The sequence below is a fragment of the Rhinatrema bivittatum genome, chromosome 7, assembly GCF_901001135.1.
Source record: "Rhinatrema bivittatum chromosome 7, aRhiBiv1.1, whole genome shotgun sequence".
NCBI classification, from domain to species: domain Eukaryota; kingdom Metazoa; phylum Chordata; class Amphibia; order Gymnophiona; family Rhinatrematidae; genus Rhinatrema; species Rhinatrema bivittatum.
In genome coordinates, this window is record NC_042621.1 from 197,054,305 (window position 1) to 197,081,327 (window position 27,023).

At 45.8% G+C, this 27,023-nt stretch overlaps 1 protein-coding gene across 6 annotated transcripts in view; it reads left to right on the forward strand.

The window, feature by feature from the left end:
* JMJD1C (jumonji domain containing 1C) overlaps positions 1-27,023 on the forward strand; it is a 597,281-nt gene that overhangs the window by 408,408 nt on the left and 161,850 nt on the right. For all 6 annotated transcript variants that reach the window (XR_003857847.1, XM_029609729.1, XM_029609731.1 and 3 more), the window contains 3 exons: positions 9,228-9,352; positions 26,398-26,541; positions 26,766-26,949. Coding sequence is in view for 5 of the 6 variants with exons in the window: in XM_029609729.1 (XP_029465589.1) it covers positions 9,228-9,352; positions 26,398-26,541; positions 26,766-26,949 (453 nt within the window). In the remaining variant the exon portion in view is untranslated. The remainder of the gene's footprint in view (positions 1-9,227; positions 9,353-26,397; positions 26,542-26,765; positions 26,950-27,023) is intronic.

Sequence of the window (27,023 nt, forward strand, 5' to 3'; positions counted from 1 at the left end):
GTTGAAAATGTAATCCAAATAGGATTGGTGAGATTGCTAGAAAAGAGTGCTTTGGTTGACAGGAGTTAGCACAGGCAACCCATAAGGAAGAAAGTATTGGTAGGAAAAGAGAGTTAAGCTGGATAGAAGTGGCATTTGAAAGAGAGATTCTGTGAGGCATGTTTGATTTGGGGCATGAGGAGTTTGTTCTATTGAAATGTTGGAGGTTACTCAGAATGAGCCAAGTCTGTGGCTCTCCAGATGTTGCACCAGGTAATATAGACTCTGATTTTCTGAGCATATGCCACTTGGCAACCAAAATTCCTCTTTCTACAGATGTGGCAACTATGGGCATTAACAACATAAAGATCTCTTAGGAGGAAAAATTAATTATTACTTTTAACAGGAGGCTTGGGGATAACCTGCATGGCGCGGCAGCTACTACCCTAAAAAAAAACTTGCTGGCCATACCAGATGGACTATTTTGGTCTTTATCTGCTGTCATTCTCTGTTATATACCAGGAATGGATTTGAGCTTAAGGCTGTGGCCGTCTGCCTTCAAGGGTTCAGAGGGATATTTGAGCTCCAGTAGAATGTAAAAAAGTGGCACCATTACTGCTGTGGCAGTGGTATATAGAGCAGGCATGCTGAGCTCTTGTACAGATCGGAAGGGCATCTGGGGGAATCCAGCTATGGGTTTGATCTTGGTTTTACATGATATAGATATTTCCACAGGTTCAAGCACCATGGTATGTTAGCATTAAATGCATTTGTACAGAGATGGAGATCAAGAGGTTTTTATCTACTTTGTGTTCTAAAACAGAAAAGAGAAACGTAGAATTTTATTAGAACAGAACTGTGACTTTCATAAAGTGAAGCAATTGGTATTCATTTTGAGAAAAGCAAGAATAGATGCTGTCTTCATTCTCTCAATTTCCAGATGTCTTAAAGGATGTATTTTGGAAGTTTTTGAAGTAGGTGGTCTTTCAGCTGTACATGAGAAGGTTCATTCCATGAAAGCATAGTAGTCTAGCAAGCAGTGAGGGTGAATGTCTTAATCTAGGAAATCTACAAAGCTGCAGCAGGAAGTCTCTACTTGGGGGGAGAAGGGCTGATGTGCATGGAGCAGGAGAGAGACCTTGGGGTGATAGTGTCTAATGATATGAAGTCTGCGAAACAATGCGACAAGGGGAAAGCAAAAGCCAGAAGAATGCTGGGCTGCATAGAGAGAGGAATATCGAGTAAGAAAAGGGAAGTGAATTTCCCCTTGTACAGGTCCTTGGTGAGGCCTCACCTGGAGTACTGTGTTCAATTCTGGAGACCGTATCTGCAAAGAGACAAGGACAAGATGGAAGCGGTACAGAGAAGGGCGACCAGGAAGGTGGAGGGTCTTCATCGGATGACATACGAGGAGAGATTGAACAATCTAAATATGTACTCCCTGGAGGAAAGGAGGAGCAGGGGTGATATGATTCAGACTTTCAGATACTTGAAAAACTTTAATGATCCAAAGACAACAACAAACCTTTTCCGTCAGAAAAAAATCAGCAGAACCAGAGGTCACGAGCTGAGGTTCCAGGGAGGAAGACTAAGAACCAATGTCAGGAAGTATTTCTTCACGGAAAGGGTGGTGGATGCCTGGAATGCCCTTCCGGAGGAAGTGGTGAAGTCTAAAACTGTGAACGACTTCAAAGGGGCGTGGGATAAACACTGTGGATCCATCAAGTCTAGAGGGCGTGAATAAAGAGGAGGCATTCAAACACTGCACGGAGCGGCAGTAGCCACAGAGGCATTCAAACACTGCACGGAGCGGCAGTAGCCACAGAGGCATTCACGGAGCGGGATGCCAGTGGCCAGTAGTTGGTGTTCCACCTTCACGGAGCGGAAGGATGGAGGGCTGCTATCTCCAAAAAAAACCAAAAAAATAAAAACAGGGGTGGGTAAGAGTATGGGGTAAGGGTGTGGCCTGCTGTTACAGCGGTTGCTACCCCTAATTGAGCTGGACGTTCACTTGGATGCAGATACGGCGCTGCTCTCTAAATTGGTGGTGGGGTGGAGGGGAATTAGGGCTGGAGGGTACTGGAAGCCAATAGTAACAGGTGGGAGAGAAAAAAAGGGGAAAAAAATGGATAAAGTGCGTAGCTTGCTGGGCAGACTAGATGGGCTGTTTGGTCTTCTTCTGCCATCATTTCTATATTTCCATGTACCCGCATGAAGCATGTTTGCTTGACTAGTGGGCATCAATGGATGTACTGCAAATTTCAGGAAAGACGTTCTGCTTGTTGCCCTAATGAGGTACTGTTTTGATAATACCCTGTGCAGACTGGATAGCACAACACAAAATGGAATTTTGTACCCACCACATAGATTTCTGTTAGTCTGATTCCAGACTAGATCAATCAACTCTTTGATATAATTACTATATGTGTGTGAGAGATGTGGCAGTTAGGTTGTCTGTTATTTAAGTGCTGCCGTGGAGGTATTCACACTGAAGAGGGGTGTGCAGTATGACTCACAGCGGGGCAGGCTAGTCACATGGTTAACAGTTTCTGCATTGGTCTGTGCCTTCCTCTCAGGTGGCACTCTATCCCAAGATGCAACTACAAATTCACTCTCTGCTTTGATGGCAATGGGGGCAGGGGAGGAGGAAGAGGAATTGGATTCGGACAATACCCAACATGGGCCCTGACTTTTATGGTCTGGGGTTCTGATACACAAACAAAAGTGAAAAAGCACAGGACTGCTTCTAAGGCCAAGTCCATAAACAAAACACATCAGCATTGTCTGAATTTTCAAGAAGGCTCATCACCCAGTAAAAATGTTGCTAGCAGTACATTTTTTATGGATTATCATAAGGCTTGGGAATAACTGCACGGAGCCGCAGTTGCTATCCTTAAGAGAAAAATGGGGGTTACCTGCATGGAGTCGCAGATGCTACCATAAGAAGCTTGCTGGGCCGACTAGATTGACCATTTGGTGCTTTTCTTCCGTCATTACTATGGTCCGGATTGGAATGAGACTAACAAAAATGAAGTTGGCAGGTATAGAGTTTCCTCTTAGGTGCCACTTGTAAAAATGCATTCTGAGGACCTGATATGCTGAAGAGGAAGACAGCTTGAAGGTCATTTTGGGGCCTATGTACTAAATATGGGATTGTCATGCTAGCAATTTAGAAATTACGGGATAAGATGGTGTTCCAGGCAACCCGCATTACCACTATAATTAGTAGGAGTGTCTTTCTACTGGCATCCCATTGTAGCTGAAATGGCAATGCTCAGTGCGACTTCACACTTTGACTCATACTGCACTTGTAAGTTGCTCTTACACAACTGTTTTTATAGCAGAAAACCATCCTGATTAATTTCAAAGAACTTATCCATTTGAATGTTATTACACACTGTGATGTGTTTTTTTGGAGCACTAACAAAATGTACGAGTTTTGTTTTACAGTTGCCTTAATGCTTTTTGATATGCACTTAAACCGTAATTAATCATGCATGTAACGGTTGCTAGGTTACTGTTTGCCTAGCAGCTTTAAGCAGACTTTAATTTTAAACAAAATCTTATTTCCTTAGGTCATGTGTGAAGTTCTTATAGTCATGCTTTTCATGTGTTGCCTCTATGAATTTCAGATGAGTTCAACACAGCAGCACTCCAGTTTTACTTGAATTCTTAATGATGTCCAACTCTGTAATGATTTTTGTATATTCCTTTTGAACACACTGATATCTCCTTGGCAATGAACTGAAAGGCAGAATTTAAATTGGGGATTTTGATGTTATCTATAAACTGACTGACTTACATTTTTTGCTAATATTACTGCTTTATAAGGCTTCATGTGTGAATTTTATGTTAATGGTATCAAGACTACTATAGTCAAAATTGCCTTCACAGGGATGAAAAATGTGCAACTAATTGCTTCAGACGTCTGCAACATAAAGCATTTTTTGTTTGGTTAGAATACCAGATCCATTAATACATAATTATAATTAGAGATGTGCTTCGGGTCTAAATATCATGTCGGGCTTTGTTTCTGGGGCCCCAATATTCAGGTTAGTGCGCATTAACTCCCGTTAGCGTGCGCTAACTCTGCAACATTAGTGCGCACTATCGGGAGTTAGTGCGCACTAATCCAAAAATGAATTTTTTCCGAAAATTTGGAAAAAATTTGATCGTTTTTCGGTTCTCCCGAACCATTCCGAATTAGGCAATTTCGCTGAAATTAGGCAATTTCGCTGAAATTGCCTAATTCGGGAAAAACAATTGCACATCCCTGATTATAATGTCCATGGCCTATCTCTTTCTGTAATATAAAATCCTCTTGGTGCAAATGTCTTGAGCGTTAGACATTCCTTTTGCAATGAATCTTATTGCAGGGTGAGGAAAGTCTCAGTTGTTTTATTAAGCACTAAAATTGTCCTTATTTGTGTTCTTGTTCTGTGACTGTACCTCAGAAAACACATTTCTTTAGGACTTACTTAATGAAATTAGTGTATTGAATGAAAAAATTGTCTGAGTTTTTTCCGCAAGTCAAAAGAATAGTGACTAGCCTTAGACTCCATGAATTTCTAGAAGAAAAATATTTTCAAAATGGTCCTGGGTGGGTTTAATTATCTTGTTAATATTTTTCTCAAAAGTGGAAAACTGACACATTCCTTACCCCTCCCCTCCCCCCCTCCCCCTCCCCTGCTAGATCAGTCCTCCTCAGTAGCTGGTGCAGACCAAGAACATGCCTCCTAGCTGTTTGCTGTGATATCACTTTTCTATAAGGGAGGCATGCCTGAGGCAGTCCTCAGTGGTTCTTTGTCTCACAACAGGTACGGATGAGTGCTGTTAGTCTTAACTTTTTTTTTTTTCTCTAAGAAGATTGGCAGCTCGCCCCCGGACCTGGAGCAGTCCCCTTGGGGCTGCCTCTATTAGCCTCAGTTCCCGGGTCATGCACTGGCTTTTCCTGGTGATAACCCTCGGGTCGTGCCCCCAGCCCTCGCGAGGGCTGGAGTTGGCTGCCCTGGTAGGGGAATTCCCCCTCACAGTGGGGAGACAGGAAGCCTAAGGGCCAAGTGCTTTGCTCCGATGCTGTCCCTTCCCTGCCGCTGGAATCACAGTGAGTAAAAAATAAATGCAATGTCTTAAAAGGGGAAGGAGGCAAACAGGAAGTGGGCGCTGGGAAAGCAGGCTTGGTGCCTGGTGGAACTAATGGTGAGAGAGGCTCCTCACTCTGGAGCTGAGGCGAGAAAGCTTCAGATGCAGACCCTCCTACTTGGGGGGGTGCGTCACTGCAACAACCTCACAAGCACGACCGTTGGCAAGCCAGCATTTGGCAGCATGTTAAGAGGAAGGAGATGTCCTGCCTGCAGGACCAAGAGGCTCGCAACCATGGCAGATTCCCTCTGCAATACACATTAGTCTGTGGATGATCTCTGTCCCCACTGGTGGAACAATTGGCAGAGAGCCCTTAATAGGCAAGGAAGAAGGGATAGGATGAGGTGGCAACGCTCCAGTTAAGCGGTATTCCCGGATCCAGAAGGGCTCAGGCCCTCCCTCTCTGGCATCTTTGGGGGGCAGGCAAGGGGAACTGAAAGGCACCAGTCCTCCTGCTGGGGGGACACCCTTTTGGTTTTTCAGCAGACTTTGTGTTGCTAATGCACCAAGCATACCAGGCTAAGCAGAAAAACCAAGCTGCCCACTCCTCCTGGGCCCTTCGGGACCTGTAGGACAGGGGCCACCCCATAAAAGGCCCAGGCCTTCCACGAGCCCAGGGCATTCCTCAAGGACTTTGGAGACCAGGGGAAGTTCTCCTGCCTTGGACTCGTTTTCCTCAGAGGAGTGAAGAGAACTCAGAGGACAAGGCAGATGTAGTGGTGGGACGCCCTTTTCACAGAGAGGAGCTGCCAACGCTAATTACTAGTACCCCGGCAGCCCTCAAGATTGCAGATCCCAAGAGGGAGGACCACCCAGAAGGGGACCCCCATTCTCCCGGGGCAGAAGAAGCCCCAGAAATCCTTTCCCTTTCACCTGGCCTTAAGGATACGTTTATGATGGAGTGGGAAACCCCCCCAAGGCCCCCTCAGGGGGATAAAAATCCTTGGCAAGGTCTGTCCCTTACCACAGGATATGAGGGATTCTCTCCTCAAATTTCCTAAGGAATTTATTAAGAACATTAGAACATAAGAAATTGCCAATGCTGGGTCAGACCAAGGGTCCATCAAGCCCAGCATCCTGTTTCCAACAGAGGCTAAACCAGGCCACAAGAACCTGGCAATTACCCAAACACTAAGAAGATCCCATGCTACTGATGCAATTAATAGCAGTGGCTATTCCCTAAGTAAACTTGATTAATAGCCGTTAATGGACTTCTCCAAGAACTTCTCCAAACCTCTTCCAAACCCAGCTACACTAACTGCACTAACCACATCCTCTGGCAACAAATTCCAGAGCTTTATTGTGCGTTGAGTGAAAAATAATTTTCTCCGATTAGTCTTACATGTGCTACTTGCTAACTTCATGGAATGCCCCCTAGTCCTTCCATTATTTGAAAGTGTAAATAACCGATTCACATCTACTCGTTCAAGACCTCTCATGATCTTAAAGACCTCTATCATATCCCCCCTCAGCCGCCTCTTCTCCAAGCTGAACAGCCCTAACCTCTTCAGCCTTTCCTCACAGGGGAGCTGTTCCATCCCCTTTATCATTTTGGTTGCCCTTCTCTGTACCATCTCCATCGCAACTATATCTTTTTTGAGATGTGGCGACCAGAATTGTACACAGTGTCTGCTGGCCTCAGTGGCCTTGGTATCAGCGGACACTTGGAGGACTACTATCCCCATAGGAGATTCGGCCCTGAGAGACCAACAGGATAGGAAGTTCGAAAGCTTATTGAAGCAATTGTTTGCCACAAATACATGGGCCCTACAGGCCTCTATTTGTGGAAGTTATGTTGCTTAGGCAGTGGTCTGCTGGGGCCAGAATCTGAAGACTCAGCCAGAATTGAATCTGGGTAGCCTTCCTAGTGGATACCCTTTATGACCTTCTTAGGATAGCCTCTCAGACCTTGGCCTCAGAAATGGCCATAAGGATAAGGAGGTTGCTCTGGCTGAGGAATTGGGCCGTGGACGAGGTCTCAAGGACCCGCCTGGGTAAGCTGCCTTTTAAAGGGGGCCTGCTTTTCTTGGAGGAGCTAGAAAAAACTAGTAAATGGTATGGTGGATTTGAAGCCCCAGAGGCTCCCCGAGGACAGACCAAGGCACAGTGCTAGGCATCGGAGGTGCCAGTGACTGTTTTAGGTGCCAATTTAGCAACCCCTTCAGTCAGCAAGCATGGAAACCTAGGAATCAGCCTTTTCGAGGGGCCAGGTGCCTCAGGTCCAACTCTGCAGCAAGAGAAGGCCCTAGTCGCTCTTCGCATTGATGCTCGGTGGGGTCCCCGGAAGAGTGGTCCTGGTGGGAGGGCTTCTATTAGGAGTGGACCTGGATCACCTTAGACCACTGGGTACTTGAAGTGATCCACGTAGGATACGTCTCCCTTCTGTTTTCTTCCTTCTTAAGACACCTTTCCAAATACTTTCAATCTTGTGCTTTCTCTCTTGTTTCTCCTCCCTGTGACTCCTTCAGCCCTTCTTGAATGCTGTCTGTCCCCTGCCCCCTCCCACCCCCCCAATCTTCATGGCCATACTAATCAGTCAGTGCAGCTTTTCTCCCTCACTGTGAGGCCAGCAGGGCAACCATTCACAGTGGCCAGAAATGCACCTCTGGGTCATCACTCTGCCACCTCTAGTCATGTGAAAAGCTGTCTGCTGAAGGTACTGATAGCATCACATCCCCCCCCCCCCCCCCCTCAGGGAGGTTTCAAGTTCTTCCCTGTCTCCTAGCTATGGTGGTTTGGGCTTTTCAAGACTCCAGTCTTCCTCTCCTCCTCTCGAAATGGGATTAGGCAGCAGCAGCAGCCTTAGAGCAGTGCTCCTCAGGTGAAATCCACCTGCTCTTTCTCAGCAACTGCACTTTGATTACCTCCCTTCTGGTGGATCCCTTGTAAGGTTTCGTAGATCCTGGGTTGGGAAACACTATTCTAATGCTCTGAGATGCTCAGCCGGTCAGGTTACTCAAATGAGCATTTAAAATGTCTCGGGTTTTTTTATTATGAAGACTATACCTTACCTAATCCCATAGTGAAGGCTGGTGTAAAGTAAGCTAAAAATGTTTGGTTTGTGTTTTTTTTTTGTTTTGTTATTGTTTTTAATAATAAAGCAGCCTAATAGTTTGTCTGATGTACCTTTTAATTGAAATTTTGTCCCTGTTTCTGTCAGTCTTGGAGGAAACGTGAATACCTGTTTTTTAACTGCAGCTCGTATATTTCAGTTTTTCCTGGGACTTTTATCAGTGTTTTTACAACAGGAACAAAATTTAAATTTTCCTGGAAAAAATGGAGTCACTTTTTCCACTGATTTCTATCATTTATCTTTGTTGTAATAAAACACTGATAAATTAACAGGCAAAATAAAATATAAACTGAAAACAAAGATCCCTGCTTATATTTTTGCATGAACTGTTTCTTATTGGCTTCTCTGTTTACTACCCTGTTTCCCCGAAAATAAGACAGTCTTATATTAATTTTTGCTACCAAAGATGCACTAGGCCTTATTTTCAGGGGATGTCTTATTTTTCCATGAAGAAGAATTCACATATATTGTTGAACAAAAAAATGAACATTTATCATATTCTGAATAGTTGTCTGGTTATGCTGGTTTGTGATGACAACTAACTGTGAATCCTGCAGGGTAAAAAAAAATCACAGCTGCATGCTCTGGTGTTCTGTGCGACGGGCATGCTCCCAAATAAAAACTTTGCTAGGTCTTACTTTCGGGGGAGGTCTTATATTTAGCAATTCAGCAAAACCTCTACTAGGTCTTATTTTCGGGGGATGTCTTATTTTCGGGGAAACAGGGTACACGGGAGATATATATATTTTAGTTATATATGGAGGAAAATAGCATTTGGGCCTCTTAGCTGCTCAATCTGAAATTCTGCACCCATTCAGGAAGTACCATATGAAACTGTGATATTCCAGAATAGCTTTCTTATCAGGAGTGGGTGGAACCTGCCATATACTGTCAGAAGTGTAATTTTCTCAACCAGCAGTATGTGCTATGTTGTATTCTGGGGGCAATGAACAACAATTTATAAAGTATAATGAAAATAAAGTTTGACTTTTTGTTTTTTTTTTCTGTTTTTTTTTTTTATATATATTTAAAGGTCCATATTCCTTAAATGGCTACAGAGTGAGAGTATACAGACAAGACTCTGCCACCCAGTGGTTCACTGGTATAATTACTTACCATGATTTATTCTCCCGCACTATGGTTGTGATGAATGACCAGGTAAATTCTACAACAAAAATTAGTTCTAATAAGTAGAGTTTCGCCAATAATAGTGAATTTCAAGTGCATAATTTTTCTTCTTGCAAGTTTGTGCTAGAAAAGGCAGACTATGTATTGAAAGATGGGCATGCATCTAGAACTGTTGCACGCTGCCTTGGGTGAATTACTTATTCAAAAAGACAAGTAATCAATCCAAATCAAACTGATAGGGTAATATCTTTATACAAAATACTTTGATTTCTTGATACTGAGTATTCATTCAAAACAAAATTGCACCAAACAGCTGAAGCTATTAGTGTCAGGAATTTGTTTTTACTGTCTAACTTCCATTGAGAGTTTAATTGTCTTATAATGCAGAGATTAATGGTGCAAATATTTTTTTAGCTCCATGTAAAGCAAGTTATTTATATTGTACAAATGCAATATTAGATAACTGGATCAATATACAGGGAAAGGAAGATGAAGTATTGGATTATAGAGAGATTCCAACTTTAAGCTGATGTGCTCTGTCAGATATATATATCCTTTTGGAATTACTGTTTAGATACCATGTGAAATGCAGGCTGTGATATCTAAATATTACACAGCATTATAGCAACCTATAGGGGAATTAAAGGTCAACAAACAAGTTGTAGGTGATACCATTTTATTGAACTAACATAAATCTGTGACAACCCCTCTCTTCATCAGGTCAGAAAGAAAGAGCACAGTTACATTGGATTTAAATTAGTACAGTCTCATCTAGGTCTTAGATTGCCTGTGGTTGTCATTACAGTTTACTAAAGGAAGAGGGAGAATGCCAGACAGTTAAAACTTTGCAGTTGAAAAGGCCTATGGGTGAGAGAGCCTATGTCCTTTTATGTTTCTTTTAAAGTGTTTGAGATCATCCTAATTTCAAATGTCTGTTTTCCTAGCGTGTAGCCAGATGGACTCAGACCAGTGGGTTATGTGCTCCTCTGCTAGCAGATGGGAGATGGAGTCACATTTCAAGCTGTCGTCATCCTGGGTACATATTACCCCTGCACTGACCTCACTTCCTCAGTATCACTCCGTCTCCTAGCAGATGCGGACACTATCCCACACAGCACAGGGTTAGGAAAATTACAAGAAGAAGATAAATTTACCTTAAGAAGATCAAGCCCCGCTCTCCTGCAGTGATACCTAATGGTCCCTCCCCCAGTTGAGAATTCCTGAGGTGATCTTCGATATCTCTGAGGTGTGCCTTGGTCCTGGCGTGAACTTAGCCCCCAGAGCGGCTAAAAGGCAGCGGGAGCACATCCAAGAGCGGCGGTGAAGGTAAAACCCTCTACCCCCACAGCTGGAGACCGTCCGATACACAAGCGGTAAGCACCGAGACCAGGTAAGAAGGAAACTTTAAATTCAGGTCTCCAGAGCTTGGATCGCTGTACCGACTGCTTCCAGCAAGTTAAAAAGGGAGCACCAATCTGGTTGAGCAGCCTTGGTTAGGCTAGGCCCCGATCTAGTACAAGGGTTCACACACGTGGAGACCCTTGGGGGTGCCATCTTACACGCGGGGGTCGTCAGCGCCATCTTCCCTTCCCCTCAGTGGTACGCGCAGGACAATCCGGTGGCCGATGCACATAATGTGTGCGCATCCCATACAGTCACACGCATACCTACGCGCACAGTGGAACGCACAACACTGGGCCGTGCACACACCGGAGCACACTCTGTGCGCATAACTACGGCCACACACAAATCCTCACTGTGCGCATAACTATGGCCATGCACAGTGAAGCAAATTACTTTTGTGCCCAAACATAGATTCAATGGCACTGGCGTCCAAGAAGGCCAGAAGGCACTCTTTGCACAGCCTGCCACATGGAGTCCTGCCTCTGTATCAGCTTTGTGAAGAAGCCCAAGGGGGACCAAAGCCTGATCCTACACTGTCTGAGGACGGGTCTGGAACCACTACATACGATAGCTCCCCGGACCTATGCAACTCCGAAATGACTTCTCCACAGGAGGGCACCTCAGGGGCCCCTACTCCCCCTGGGATTAACATGGACACAGGGACCTTCTCCTGGTTGGATTTTTTTCCAGGGGCTGCAAGCTTTTGTACAGGCACAATCAGCCCCTGCCGGAAGCACAAAATCCTCCCGGCCTTACTTGAATGCCTCGCCTAACCAAGAGTCTTCCTGACAGGGACCCGGATACCTCAGATGATGATAATTGCTCCCTGGAAGAAGGAGAAATCCCTCCAGGCCTGGAACCATACCAAACCATGCTTCATTTCTTCCACAAGGATGAATTACCAGCCTTTGTTTTCCAGACTCTGAAGACTGTGGGTATTCCAGGCACAGACCCTATGGTGGAACCAAAGAGGAACCCCCATCTTGGTGTCCCTTCGTAAAGCCTCATGTTACTTCCCGATGATGAAGCTATCCAGGTACTGATTGACCTGGAGTGGGATGCCCAGGAGGCCAGCTTTAAAGGAAGTCGGGCCTTGGAAGCCTTATACCCTCTGGAACCAGCGGCCAAGGAATACCTGTGCTTTCCAAAAGTGGACGCCATGGTCTGCACTGTCTCAAAGCGAACAACCATTCCCATTGAGGGAGGGGCTGCATTGAAGGGCACTCAGGACAGAAGATTGGAGTCTATCCTTAAGCAGGCCTTCAACTCAACAGCAATGACACTGCAGATTGCCTCCTGCTCTGCACTGGTGGGCATGTTCCTGTTTGCTCCTCTTGAGAGAGGCAAATAACTCCAGAATGTATACTGGCGAGACGATGGAACCTGCAGCAGCTTTCCTGATGGACGCAAGTTCAGACCTAGTGCGTACCTCAGCCAGAGGAGTAGCCTCGGTAGTGGCAGCCAGAAGACAGTTATGGCTGCGAAACTGGTCTGCTGACATGACCTTTAAAGCAAATCTCACGAGAATGCTCTTTAAAGGATCTCTCCTATTCGGAAGCGAGTTAGAAAATTTAGCCAGCAAGTGGGGTGAATCTCCATTGCCTCGGCTACCAGAAGACAGGGGTAAAAGATCCCAGCGTCCCTTGCCCAGAAGAACCAGGGGCAGAGGTTCTCAACGCTTTATAAGACCCTACAGGAACTCAGAGTTCCAAGCATCTCGTCCTTTCGGAAGGCCCCAGTCCTTTCGGAACTGACAGACCAAGAGAAGAACAGGCCCGGGGCAGGCTCTAGCCATACTCCCCAATGAGAAGGGGCCGATCCATCCACGGGAAGAGGAACTAGGTGGTCAACTTTCCCTCTTTTACCAAAGATGGGTCAAAATCACATCATTCGAGAAGGTTACTCTCTGGAGTTCTGCAGCATTCCTTGGGACAAGTTTATGATGTTACCCTGCCTCTCCCATACCAAATGACTGGCAGTGGAAGCCACTCTGACAAGATTACTCAGTCTGAAGGCAATAACTCCGGTTCCTGTGCCCCAACAAAATATGGGGCGCTCTTCCATCTATTTTATCATTCCCAAGAAGGAATGATCATTCCGGCCCATCTTGGACCTCAGGAACGTCAATCGTCATCTGCGGATACTACACTTCTGCATGGAGACCTTTCGCTCCTTAATAATGGCAGTACAGCCAGGGGAGATCCTAACCTCCCTGGACCTCTCCGAAGCCTACCTTCTCATTCCAGTCCATCAAGAGCACAAGTGTTTTCTACACTTTGCGATACTGGGTCACCATTACCAGTTTGAACTCTACCCTTCAGCCTGGCAACTGCCCTAGAACATTCTCCAAAATCATGGTGGTTGTGGCGGCAACACAAAGGAAGGGATCTTGGTTCACCCTTACCTGGACGACTGGCTGATCAGGGCAAAGTCTTCGGAAGAGAGCCAGCAGGTGACCAGCAAAGTCAAGAACCTACTGCAAGAGCCCATGTTCATGACCCAACTGAGCAAGATTAGTCTGCAGCCCTCCCAGTCTCGAGTACCTGGGGGCCTGTTTTGACACCAAACATAAAGTCTTTCTTCCTCCCCCGAGGAGAAGGAAGCTGATTGGAACAGTTACGATGACTGATGACCAATGCGCGCCCCAGAGTATGGGACTATCTTCAAGTCCTAGGCCTCATGGTATCAACCCTGGAAGTCGTTCCATGGGCAAGGGCCCACATGCGACCGCTCCAGCGGTCCTTGCTCTCACGCTGAAACACACTGTCCCAGGACTACTCAATTCGCCTCCAACTACCAGCAGAGGTACATTCTCAGCTTCAGTGGTGGCTACAGGAAGACCACCTAAGCAGAGGAGTAAACCTATTCCCACCGAACTGGATCTTGCTCACCATGGATGCGAGCCTGCGAGGGTGGGGAGCCCACTGTCAGGAACTGACTGCTGTTAATGGCGATAACCTCTGACCAATAATTCAATGAATACCAGCTCCAAAGAAGTTATGCAGTGAAAGGTTTATTAATGGGGAAAAGGGGAAAGGCGTGGTTTCCCCGGGGAAGAAGTGAATACAAAGCAAATGGTGTATAATTCAGAATCTGCCCAGTGCTCTAACGTGTGTGCTCAGACTTATAAGGGTCCTAGGATTGCTGATACCAGACATCTGCATAATCCACACCCATTACCTTCAATAACCAATCGATATATATTTTAGCATGTGTACTTAGCGTGCTTCTTACTATAGGCTAGGCTTTTGTTATCAGAAAAATAACAAAGTTAGTTCCATCCTTCCAGGAATGATGTCATCCGTGCTGGATGATCCTCTTGTAAGTTTAATTATAGTGCTTCATAGTGCTATCAATCCACTCAGCACTAGGTATTCTTACACTGCCCAGGGACAATGGAGCAAGGAAGAGGCGGGATGGAACATAAACTGCCTGGAAGCTCAAGCAGTAGGACTAGCTTACCTGCGATTCAACCACAGACTCTGAGGCAAAGCGATCCGAGTAATGTCTGGCAACGCCACAATGGTGGCCTACATCAACCGCCAGGGAGGAACCAGGAGCCAGCAGGTGTCCCTGGAGATAGATCTTCTCATGGCATGGGCGGAGATAAATCTACAAGGGATCTCGGCCTCCCACATCGCAGGAAAAGACGTCTCAACAGATTTCCTCAGCAGAGAGAGCCTGAACCCGGGGGAATGGACACGGTCAACCACAGCCTTCCAACTGATAGTGAATCGCTGGGGCCTACCAGCCATGGATCTACTGGCCACCTATCTCAGTTCCCAAGTCCCCAGGTTCTTCAGCTGCAGACGAGAGCCACACTCCCAAGGGATCGATGCCCTTGTCTAGACCTGGCCAGAGGAAGTCTTACTGAATGCCTTCCCCCCCCCCCCCCCCCCCCCATGGTCGCTACTGGGCAAGGTCACATCCGCAAGATAGAACACCACAGGGGACTAGTTCTACTAGTAGCCCCAGATTGGCCAAGACGCCCTTGGTATGCAGACATGCAAAGACTCCTTGCGGGGAGACCTCTGTGCCTACTTCCACACAGGGACCTTCTCCAGCAGGGCCCAATTCTTCACGAAGATCCATCTCGATTCTCTCTTACGGTTTGGCCCTTGAGAGGACTCGCCTGAGGAAGCGCAGTTACTTGAAACCCGTGATTGGCACCCTACTCCGAGCGCGTAAGTTCTCCACATCCCTGACATGCATATGGATCTGGAGAATATTCGAAGCCTAGTGCGAGGACCGCGGGACTCTCCTGCGGACAGCCAAAATCCCCATGATCCTGGAGTTCCTACAGGATGGTATGATGAAGGGGCTGTCTCTCAACTCACTCAAGGTCCAAGTAGCTGCTCTCTCTTGCTTCAGAGCCGAAGTGAACGGTATTCATCTAGCAGCTCATCTGGATTTGACCCGTTTCCTAAAAGGGGTTAAGCAACTTCGGCCACCCCTAAAGTGGCCGGTGACTTTATGGAACCTTAATCTGGTATTAGACTTCCTAGCGGGGGCTTCTTTCAGACCAACACGCAGTTTGTCACTACGCCTCTTAATATTGAAGACTGTATTCCTAGTGGCAATATGTTCAGCACGTCGTATCTCAGAGCTAAATGCACTATCCTGCTGGGAACCCTTCCTTAGGTTCACTCCTGGAAACATACAGCTGCGCACCGTTCCCTCCTGCCTACCGAAAGTGGTTTCAGAGTTTCATCTGAACCAAGCCATCCCCCTACCATCTCCTGATGAACATAAGGACTCTGAAGACTCACGCCTTCTTCGCCACCTAAATGTCTGTAGACTCCTGGTGCAGTACCTGGAAAGATCTGAACTGATGCGCAAAACGGATCACTTGTTCGTCCTTCACAGCGGGAAGAAACAAGGAGAAGCAGCCTCACGGGCAACCATAGCCCACTGGATTAAAGAAGTAATCAAGGCAGCCTACATAGAGGCAAGGAAGCCCTTACCACTGCAGATTAAGGCTCATTCTACTAGGGCCTAAGCAGTATCTTGGGCAGAAACCAAACTACTATCGCCCGCCGAGATCTGTCGGGTGGCGACATGGTCCTCCCTACACACCTTCTCCAGGTTCTACCACATGGATGTTCAGGCCCGAGAAGATGCAGCCTTCACAAGGACAGTAGTAAGTGGGCCACGGGCAGCCTCCCACCCTATCCTGGAGTAGCTTTTGTACATCACACTGGTCTGAGTCCATCTGGCTATAGGCTAGGAAATGGAGAAATTACTTACCTGATAATTTTGTTTTCCTTAGTGTAGACAGATGGACTGGACTCAGCATCCTGCCCACGGCTGCCTCCAGAGAAGGAGGACCTGGGAAAGCTAACCTCGAGTTGAATCAGTTAACCAAGTTTAATAAGTATAACCAAGTTATGCCATATGTGTGTGTGTGTGTATATATATATATATATCTCCACACAATGGCTTTTCGAGGAGGATATTGAGGAAGTGAAGTCAGTGCAGGGGTATATGTACCCAGGATGACATCAACTTGAAATCTGACTCTGTCTCCCATCTGCTAGCAGAGGAGCAAATAACCCACTGGTCTGAGTCCATCTGTCTACACTAAGGAAAATGAAATTATCAGGTAAGTAATTTCTCCATTTTGTATACTCCTAAAATTCCCTTTAAGTACTCTGATTGTGAATTCCTTAAGGGAATGGTAGTCTTTCAAGAACTGCTCACCTACTCTGAGCTGTCATTCTGTTTTTCTGTATATGTTGTGTCTAAGGAGATTCATTTTTTCCCTTAAGTTGTGGTTTGTTTGATTAGCATAGTGTCCTTCTTCACAATTTTTGTATTAGATCATAAATACAATATTCATAGAGGAGCATGAATTGTGAATATTTTATTTTGAATGTTTGCCAATGTGGCTAGGTGTAGGGTCATAAGAAGTTGCCATACTGGGTCAGCCCAAGGGTCCATCAAGCCTAGCATCCTGTTTTCAACGGTGGCCAATCAGATTACAAATACCTGGCAAGTGCCCAAACATTAAGCAGATCCCATGTAACTATTGCCAGTAATAGCAGTGGCTATTCCCTAAGTCAATTTGATTAATAGCAGTTAATGGACTTCTGCTCCTCCAGGAACTTATCCAAACCCTTTTTAACCCAGCTATATTAATTGCCTTAACCACATACTCTGGCAGAAAATTCCAGATCCTAATTGTGCATTGAGTGAAAAGAATTTTCTACAATTTGTTTTAAATGTGCTACTTGCTAACTTCATGGAGTACCCCCCTAGTCCTTCTATTATTTGAAAAATAACCAATTCACATTTACCCATTCTAGACCTCTTATGATTTTATAGACCTCTATCATATCCCCACCTCAGCCGGCTCTTCTCCAAGCTGAACATTCCTAACCTCTTTAGCCTTTCCTCATAGGGGAGCCATTCCACCCCCTTTATCGTTTTGGTCACCCTTCTCTGTACCTTCTCTATTGCAACTATATCTTTTTGAGGTGCATTCTCACTCTGAGCGATACAGAGGCATTATGACATTTTCTGTTTTATTCACCATTCTCTTCCTAATTATTCCTAACGTTGTTTGCTTTTTTTGACTGCAGCAGCACACTGAGTCGATTTCAGTGTATTATCCACTGACGCCTAGATCTTTTTCCTGGGTAGAAGCTCCTAATAATGGAATATAACATCCTCTAGCTGCTGCATGGGTTATTTTTCCTTATATGCATCACCCTGCATGTGTCCAAATTAAATTTCATCTGACATTTGGATGCCCAGTCTTCCAGTCTCGCAAGGTCCTCCTGCAATATATCACAATCCGCTTGTGATTTAACTACTTTGAATAATTTTGTATTATCTGTAAATTTGATTACCTCATTTGTCGTATCCCTTTCCAGATCATTTATAAATATATTGAAAACAACCAGTCCAAGTACAGATCCCTGAGGCACTTCACTGTTTACCTTTTTCCACTGAGAAAATTTGACTGTTTAATTCTACTGTTTCCTGTCTTTTAACCAGTTTATAATCCATGAAAGGACATCACCTCCTATCCCATGACTTTTTAGTTTTCTTAGAAGCCTCTCATGAGGGACTTTGTCAAACACCTTCTGAAAATCCAAATATATTACATCTACCAGTTCACCTTATCCACATGTTTATTAACACCTTCAAAATAAAATGAACAGATTTGTGAGGCAAGACTTCCCTTGGGTAAATCAATACTGGCTGTGTTCCATTAAACCATACCTTTCTATATGCTTTGTGATTTTGATCTTTAGAATAGGTTCCACTATTTTCCCTGACTGGTCTGGCTCACTGGTCTATAGTTTCCTGGATCACCCCGGAGCCCTTTTTAAATATTGGCATTACATTGGCCACCCTCCAGTCTTCAAGTACAATGGATGATTTTAATGGGAAGTTACACATTTTAACTAATAGATCTGAAATTTCATTTTTGAGTTCCTTCAGAACCCTTGGGTGCATTCTATATCCGGTCCAGGTGATATATACTACTCTTCAGTTTGTCAATCCAGCCTACTCCATCTTCCAGGTTCACCGTGATTTTGTTCAGTTCATCTGTCTCATTACTCTTGAAAACCATCTCCGGAACTGGTATCTTCCCCAACATCCTCATTAGTAAACACAGAAGCAAAGAATTCATTTAGTCTTTCTGCAATGGCCTTACTTTCCTTAGAGCTCCTTTAACTCCTCTGTCATCTAACGATCCAACCATCTCCCTTCCAGTTGTTAGTTCAAATTTGATCATGTTATGATCACTATTGCCAAGTGTCCCCACCACCGTTACCTCACCAAATCCTGTGTGCCACTAAAAATTAGATCTAAAATAGCTCCCTCTCTCGTCAATTCCTGAACCAATTGCTCCATGAAGCAGTCATTTATTCCATCCAGGAACTTTACGTAGTGTGATGTGTGCTGACATAATTTGCATTGTGGTGTCTTGCAGGGTTTTGTGCCATGTTCTTCTGTTTGGGAGTTACTCCTTATTTTTTTGTTTCAGACTAGATGGTTGTTGGAAAGCTAGAGCTGGGGGAATAGGGAATATTTCTTTCAGTAATGGTAGATCTTTAGAATTTTCTTTAGGTTTTCTAGTTCTGGATTGTATGCAAGTGAAATCCAGTCCATGGTTTTCCTTTTCTTTTATTGTAGGTTTTCCCTAGGTGTTTTGACCCGGATGCAGTTTTCTTAGAAATGGTTTTGGGATGATGACCTTTTTGTTTGAAGGGTTCATTTAGAGATTTCATGTATTTATTCCTGACCTTTTTGAGTCAGAACAGATACTGTGGTATTGGGTAACTTGGCTGTGAATAATGGATTTTGTTTGTGTATGAAGGCTGAAAACTGACTGTAGTGGCAGCTCTCTGGTTTTCTGTGTACAGATGTTTGTGGTTGTCCATTGTTGATTGGAACTGCGAAGTCAAAAAAGTAAACTTTCATGGAGTGGTTCGTCTGACTGTGGGATGGAATACATTGAAGGACTTGTAAAACTGCTTAAGATTTTCTTCTCCTTCAGTCTAAATCATGAAGATATCACTGTACCGGTAATATCTGAAAGGTTTGCTGTGATAACCATTCTGGAGATTTCTTCCAATTATGTATGATACAAAAGGGTTGGCTTACTGTGGTGCCAGTCTGGTGCCTATAGTGGTTCCTACAATCTCTGCAGTTAGATGTCATTATTGAAGCTGCAGTAGTTATGGTCAGGATGAATTTGTCAGTTTTGTTGCAGTTTCTGCTGTGTATTGGTCCAATATGCAGCTGTCCTATCTTAATGAAAGATGTTGCTATGCAATGATTCTACATCCAACATGACAAAGAGGATATCAGGTAGTAACTGCTTGATGTTTAACTTGTTAAAGTCTTTTGTCTTTTTTGTGGGTTGTTTTTTTTTGTTTTGAGGATCCCCCTATTAGTCCAAATATTCAAAATAAGAGGTTCACATTTTTTCTCTATGAATGTTGTGTGCATGATCCAATGCAAAAAAAAAAAAAAAAAGTATGCTACATTGATGAAGCAAGCTACAATTTAAGGAAAATCAATCTTCATAAAAGTAAAACATTACAGAGAAAAACAGAATGACAGCCCAGGCGAGCACTTCTCAAAGGATCATTCCCTTAATGACTTCACAATCAGGATACTTAAAGGGAACTTTAGAAATAAACTAGAATGAAAATGATGATTAAAAACAGGAGAAAATCAGTTGAAAAAAATGACTCGTTTTTTTGGGTAAATTTTTTTAGTTTATTTCAGTGGACAGAAGCCAGGATAATAAAACAGATTTTCCAATTCAACCTACCCACTCATCATCCCCAGCTCTTCCCCTCTCTCCTCCTACCTCACTGAGACTCTCCATCCCTCCCTTCTCCAGTTTCTCTCCCAAACACTGCAACAATATTCATCCTTACCAGGCTTCCTGTCTCTCCCTCGCTCTGCAACAATGCACTTCTGCTTTTTTGCTGGGCTTGGGACTTGTCAGAATGTGCTTCTGGTGGACAGGGCTTGCATGAAATGCATTCATGGCACCAGACAGCAGGCACTTTGGCTGTTTCGGGGTGAGAAAGCAGGACTTAAAATATTACATAGGTGGCCCTGGAAGATGCATGCTTTCATTGGTGGAGGGTGGGCTTGAAACACAGCATGCACTTTTGCCCACATTGGTTTCCAGCAGTGGCTGAAGGCCTTGAAATGCTGCATCTGCCTCTCTAGAGCTGCTTTTTAATCAGCCACAAAATAGGGTGAATAATGGTTTAAACCAAATGTCACCTTTGGGGAAAAATCCAGGAATTTATTGGTGAAAATCAGTTTAAACTGAAAACGAAGGAACCTACACATATTCAAGTGGACTAACACGATGACCAGAAATATTTGCTCAAGATGACTACAATTTATAGTAAACGCAATATAGTTAGATGGCATCTCTATATTTCCTAGCGTGTAGCAGATGGACTCAGGACCAATGGGTATAGTGTACTCCTGTTAGCAGTTGGAGACGGATCAGATTTCAATCTGACGTCAGCCCCTAGTACATATACCCCTGCAGGAAGTGCAGATCCTCAGTATTTTCCGTCTCCAAAGCAGTTAGGGACTATCTGCACGCTCTCAGAGCGTTAGAACTAAACTACAAATTTAAGAAGAAAAGTTACTTAAGGAAGACGAGCCCCGCTCTCCTGCGGTGATACCCTCGGGTCCCTCCCCCAGTTGAGATTCCCGAGGTGATTTCCGTGGTCCCTCGGAAGTGAGTGAGCCTCGGTCCGGCGGCCGAATTGCGGTGGGGATCTAGCCCTCGGTTTCCCGGGCGCGGCTGAGAGGCAGCGGGTGCACCCTCGAGCAGGGCGGTGAAGGTATTTACCGTCTCCCCCTGCAGCCGGAGACCGCCCGGAGCGAAGCTGGGAAGCGCCGAAGACAAGGTAAGGTAGAAATCCTCATTTGTTACCCGGTCTCCGAGGATCGAGGAGAAGCGCAGGTCAGCGACGAGACCAGCGCCACCGGGTTGATCCACCCTAGCAGGGACAGACCCCGGTTAGCCCAAGGGTCTGCCACGTGGAGACCCTCAGAGGCGGTCGCCATCTTGCCCGTGTGCTCGCCGTCGCCATCTTGTCTTCATTCGCCGTTCCGTTCGCCGCACAACTGAACACACAAAGTTGGTTTTAGGCGCACAAATCTACTTTTGCGCGTACGTATGCGCACATAGCCCTTGTGCGCATAAGCTACACGCGCATAGGCAAGGCGCACAGATTACGCGCGCCACGAGCTGTGCGCATAAATAATTCTTGGGCGCTCAGCTGCGCACATATCTTACACGTGGCCCGGGCGCACAGGAGCGCTTAAGATTTACGTGCAGTCAACTATGGCACCACCAGAAACTGAGCTAAAAGAGCAAGATCTCTGCCCAGCATGCCACATTAGGGCTGCACAGAGCGAGGCGGCCGACGCCCTATGTTCCCAGTGTGAGGATGCCCTGGGGGACCCAGGCCAAGGCCTTGCGCACCCAGGGCCGAGTACCAGCTCCTCGGGCGACACCCCGGACCTATTAAATCCCAGAGGGACACCCCCTCAGCCGGGGACCCCCAAAGAGCCGGTGCCACTCGGCCTGGACCCTGCGTCGCTCTCATGGGTGGAATTTTTCAAGGGGATTCACACCTTTGTTCGAATGCAAACTGAAGCTTCGCATCCACATGCTCCACGAGAGGACCCCGATGCACCAGGCCCCTCAAGAAAAAGATACAGGCCTCCAAGATCAAGAAGTCCCACTTATGAGGACTCAGACATATCCGAAGAGGAGGCCGAACCCCTGGAAGAAGGAGAACTCCCCCCCGGGGACAGAACCTCACCGCACCATGAGACGCTTTTTCGCAAGGGACGAACTCCCGGACTTAGTCTCACAATGTCTCTCTGAGCTCGCCATCCCGACCCCAGGCACTCCAGGGGAACCTAAGCCGAACCCCCTACTGGAAGGCCTCCGCCAGACCTCTCGCCATTTCCCGCTGTTACAAGCTGCGCAACAGCTAATTGACCTGGAATGGAGCACCCCGGAGTCCACCTTCAAAGGGGGACGAGCCCTGGCAGCCATGTACCCCCTGGACCCGGCAACCAAAGACCTCTTTACCTGCCCAAGAGTGGACGCCATGTCTGTGCGGTAGCTAAGCGCACCACCATCCCAGTGGAGGGAGGGACAACGCTTAAGGATGCCCACGACAGGCACCTGGAGTCCATCCTGAAGCAGTCTTTCGATGTCACCGCCATGGCTCTTCAAATCGCGACCTGTTGCACCGTGGTAACATGTGCCTGCTTATCCCAAGCCAGGAATAACATCCCAGGAGAAGTCATGGAACCAGCATTATCCTTTCTTAACGGATGCTGCCTCTGACTTCGTACACACAGCGGTCAGAGGGATGGCGTCCTCAGTGGCGGCTAGGAGACAACTCTGGCTCCGAAACTGGTCAGCGGACGCATCCTCCAAAGCTAGACTCACGAGGATGCCATTCAAAGGATCCCTCCTGTTCGGAAGCGAACTGGAGAAACTGGAGACAAATGGGGAGACTCCCCATTGCCGCGCTTACCAGAAGACAAGACAAAGAGAAACCAGCGACCCTTCCCCAGATCATCCCGGGGCAGAGGATCACAGCGCTTCAACCCTTATAGCAGGAACAGCTATCAAGCGCCACGCTCCACAGGCAGAAACCAGTCCTTTCGGAACAAGCACAACAAGAGAGGAACCGGCTCGGGTTCAGGCCCCAGCCGCACCCCACAATGAGATTCAGCTGACCCGTCTAAAGGAAGAAGCCATAGGGGGCAGACTAACCCTATTCTACCGCAGATGGGTCGAGATAACTTCGGACAAGTGGGTCCTAGCCATCATTCGAGAGGGGTACTATTTGGATTTCCTGCGAGCCCCTCCGGACAAGTTTGTGGAGTCTCCTTGCCACGACCCCGCCAAGAGGGCGGCAGTGGAATCCACGCTAAACAGACTTCTGGCTCTCAAGGCCATCATACCGGTACCTCCACAGGAAGCAAATACTGGGCATTATTCCATTTACTTTATCGTTCCCAAGAAAAGAGGGAACGTTCCAGCCCATCCTGGATCTCAAGTCGGTCAACCGTCACCTGAGGATCCCCTGCTTCCGCATGGAAACCCTGCGCTCCGTGATAAAGGCAATACAACCTTGAGAGTTCCTCACTTCCCTGGATCTCTCGGAAGCCTACCTGCATATACCAATTCACCAGGAACACCAGAGATATCTACGCTTCAAGGTCCTGGACCGCCACTACCAGTTCCGGGCGCTTCCCTTCGGGTTAGCCACAGCTCCCCGGACATTTACCAAGGTAATAGTGGTGGTGGCAGCAGCATTGAGGAAGGAAGGGATCCTGGTACACCCTTACCTAGACGATTGGCTGATCAGAGTGAAGTCACCAGCGGAAAGCCACCAAGCGACCAGCAGAGTCACAACTCTACTAGAGAGCCTAGGATGGGTGGTCAACACAAACAAGAGTTCTCTACAGCCATCCCAGTCACTGGAATACCTAGGAGTCCGATTCGACACCAAAGAAGACAAGGTCAGCCTGACCCTCACGAGGAGATCAAAACTGTGGAACCGGCTGCAAACACTACTGAACGACCTTCGTCCCACAGCATGGGATTTACCTGCAAGTCCTCGGGCTGATGGCATCCACGCTGGAAGTAGTGCCATGGGCAAGAGCCCACATGAGGCCCCTTCAGCACTCTCTCCTATCAAGATGGAGCCCACGGACCCAGAACTACACCGTTCGGCTGGCACTCCCGAGCAGGCTCCGGACCCAGCTATGGTGGTGGCTACAGACCAACCACATAAACAGGGGATCAAGACTATCCTCCCCGACATGGACCCTGCTCACCACAGACGCCAGTCTACGAGGATGGGGAGCACACTGCGAGGAGTTAACCGCCCAAGGACGGTGGTACACCGAAGAGGCAGGATGGAACATCAACCTTTTCGTCCTTCACAGCGGGAAGAAACAAGGGGAAGCGGCCTCGCGGGCCACCATAGCCTGCTGGATCAAGGAAGTTATCAAGGCGGCCTACGTAGAAGCAGGAAAGCCCCCGCCTCTACAGGTCAAGGCCCATTCAACCAGAGCCCAGGCAGCGTCCTGGGCGGAGACCAGAATGATGTCACCCGCCGAGATTTGCAGGGCGGCGACATGGTCCTCCATCCATACTTTCTCCAGATTTTACCGTCTCGACGTTCAAGCTCGGGAGGATACGGCATTTACAAGGGCAATACTGAGTGGGTCACAGGCAGCCTCCCACCCGGTTCGGGAGTAGCTTTTATACATCCCATTGGTCCTGAGTCCATCTGCTACACGCTAGGAAATGGAGAAATTACTTATCTGATAATTTTGTTTTCCTTAGTGTAGACAGATGGACTCAGTATCCCGCCCTTGGCTGCCGGACACATACATGATTCAAGGGTAAACCAAATTTCCATTTACCCAGGATATCCACCCTACCGGGTGTCGACGCTTCAGGTTGAGCTCTCTGGCGGTCTCCAGCTATAGCTCACCAACCAATCTATTAATCAGGTTAATCAAGTTTTAACGTTAACCAAGTTGTAAAGTTATTCAAGTTATAAATTTAATCAATCAGTCAGCCAAACATATATCCACGATGCTTTGCAAGGAAGAATACTGAGGATCTGCACTTCCTGCAGGGGTATATGTACTAGGGGCTGACGTCAGATTGAAATCTGATCCGTCTCCAACTGCTAACAGGAGTACACTGTACCCATTGGTCCTGAGTCCATCTGTCTACACTAAGGAAAACGAAATTATCAGGTAAGTAATTTCTCCATTAGAGTGGTGCTTTCTAGAGATCCTGCAACATAGCATATATCCATGTCTGTCTTGAGCATTTCAGAATCCTGGAAATCTCACTGTAACGTGATACAGCCTGCTGGCTAGATAATCTGTTTGTCAGTCTTATAACTGTTAGATAAAAAGCTTTTTTCTTTTTTTTTTCTTTTTTTTAATTCTTCCTAAAATTATCATTGCTGCTGCTTCCTCTATTCTCCAAACTCATCCTTTAATCATTGTTGGGCTTTATGGTTTGCTTTCATATTCAGGCCAATGCAGTATTGGTGTGGGAAAAACGGGCGCTCATGATTGAGCACCCGCTCTCCCAATGCGTGCCGATCGACCTAGCTGAGGTGACTGATTTAATATTTAAATTGGGTGCTGTAGTAAAAAAGAGGCACTAGGGGAAATTGGACAACCCTAGCGCCGCCTCAGCAGCGGGCTCTCAGGAGAAGTTGGCTGTCAACCGGTTAGGAAAACAGGTGCTCAGTTTTACGAGCGCCCATTTTCCTAACCGACTGCACATATTTAGTCTGAGGAAATGCAGATAAACAGAATTTTCTGCTTTTCTGTACACTTTTTGGGTTGCTTGGAAATTAAAGCCTGCTCTGGGCAGGCTTTAATTTCTGAGGGTATAAATGTGCGCTTCGGGCGCACGTTTTTGTTTTTTTTTTTACTCAGAGAATCGCTAATAGTCTCATCAACATGCATTTGCATGTGATGAGTGCTATTAATTTCGCAGGGGGTTAGACGCACTAATCCTCTTATAGAATAAGGGGCTGTGGATGCATATCCAAAACCCGCGTCCAACCACGGATTAAACAGTGCGCTCGGCTGAGCGCGCTGTATTGCATCGGCCTGATTGGGTCTCTCTTCGTGACTCTTGCTATTCTTCACTGTTGACTTCCCCTTGATTCCTTTTCCCATGTTTCTAGCATCATTCTTTTTTTTTTTTTATACACAATTTTCTTATGTAGTTAAGAAGATCAAGTGATTTTAAATCCATTTTCCTGACATAAATTTCTGTTGAAATAAAGAAATGTAATGAATTGAATCAATCGCGTGAAACAATACAAAAGTAAAATATATAATTTTTTTCCTTTTTTTTTTTTTTTTGCTTGGTAAAGACATCCCCTTTCCCCCACCCCTTCATTCTTTCCATTTCAAAACAAATCACTCCGAGATTCAGCTGCACTATCTTAAGGTAAATTTAGTCATTGATAGAATAAGTGGTGTTTGTCACTTTTTCTTTTAAACTTGTGGATGTTAGTTTTTGCTTTATATATTTGTATGACTGAACATCTGTAGGTGATTCTGGTTTTAGAAATGATTAATTTCCCTTTTAGGTGCTAGAGCCACAGAATGTTGATCCTTCTATGGTTCAGATGACCTTTCTAGATGATGTTGTTTACTCTTTGTTGAAAGGTGAAAATATTGGTATCACATCTCGTCGTAGGTCTCGTTCCAACCAGAGCAACAACACAGCTCATGTATGTATTTTTAAGTATCTTAATAACATTTTTCCTCATCATATGGCCATTTTGGAAGTTGAATAATGAAAAACTAGAGAGTAACTCATAGGCTTCTTTTGTTGTCAGATGCTTTCTTTATTGAAGCTAATATATACAAAATAATTTAGTATATGCTATAGTATAATGTGACTTACGGTAGATGTTTATCTTAGTAACTACAGTGGTATCTGATTTATATCTAGTGTCACTATACACGAGCTCAAGCTAATAGTCCTAGACCAGCAATGAACTCCCAATCTGCAACACCCAAACAGAATCACCAGCAGCAACGGAATGTTCGTCCAAATAAGAGAAAAGGCTCAGATAGCAGCTTGCCTGATGAAGACCGAATTAAGGAAGAAAAATATGATATATCAGGGCGAGGAGGTAAGAGCACTATTGTTCTCTTTTAACCAATGGAAAATTCCTTAAAAACAGAAATAAACTGGGATAATGTTTCT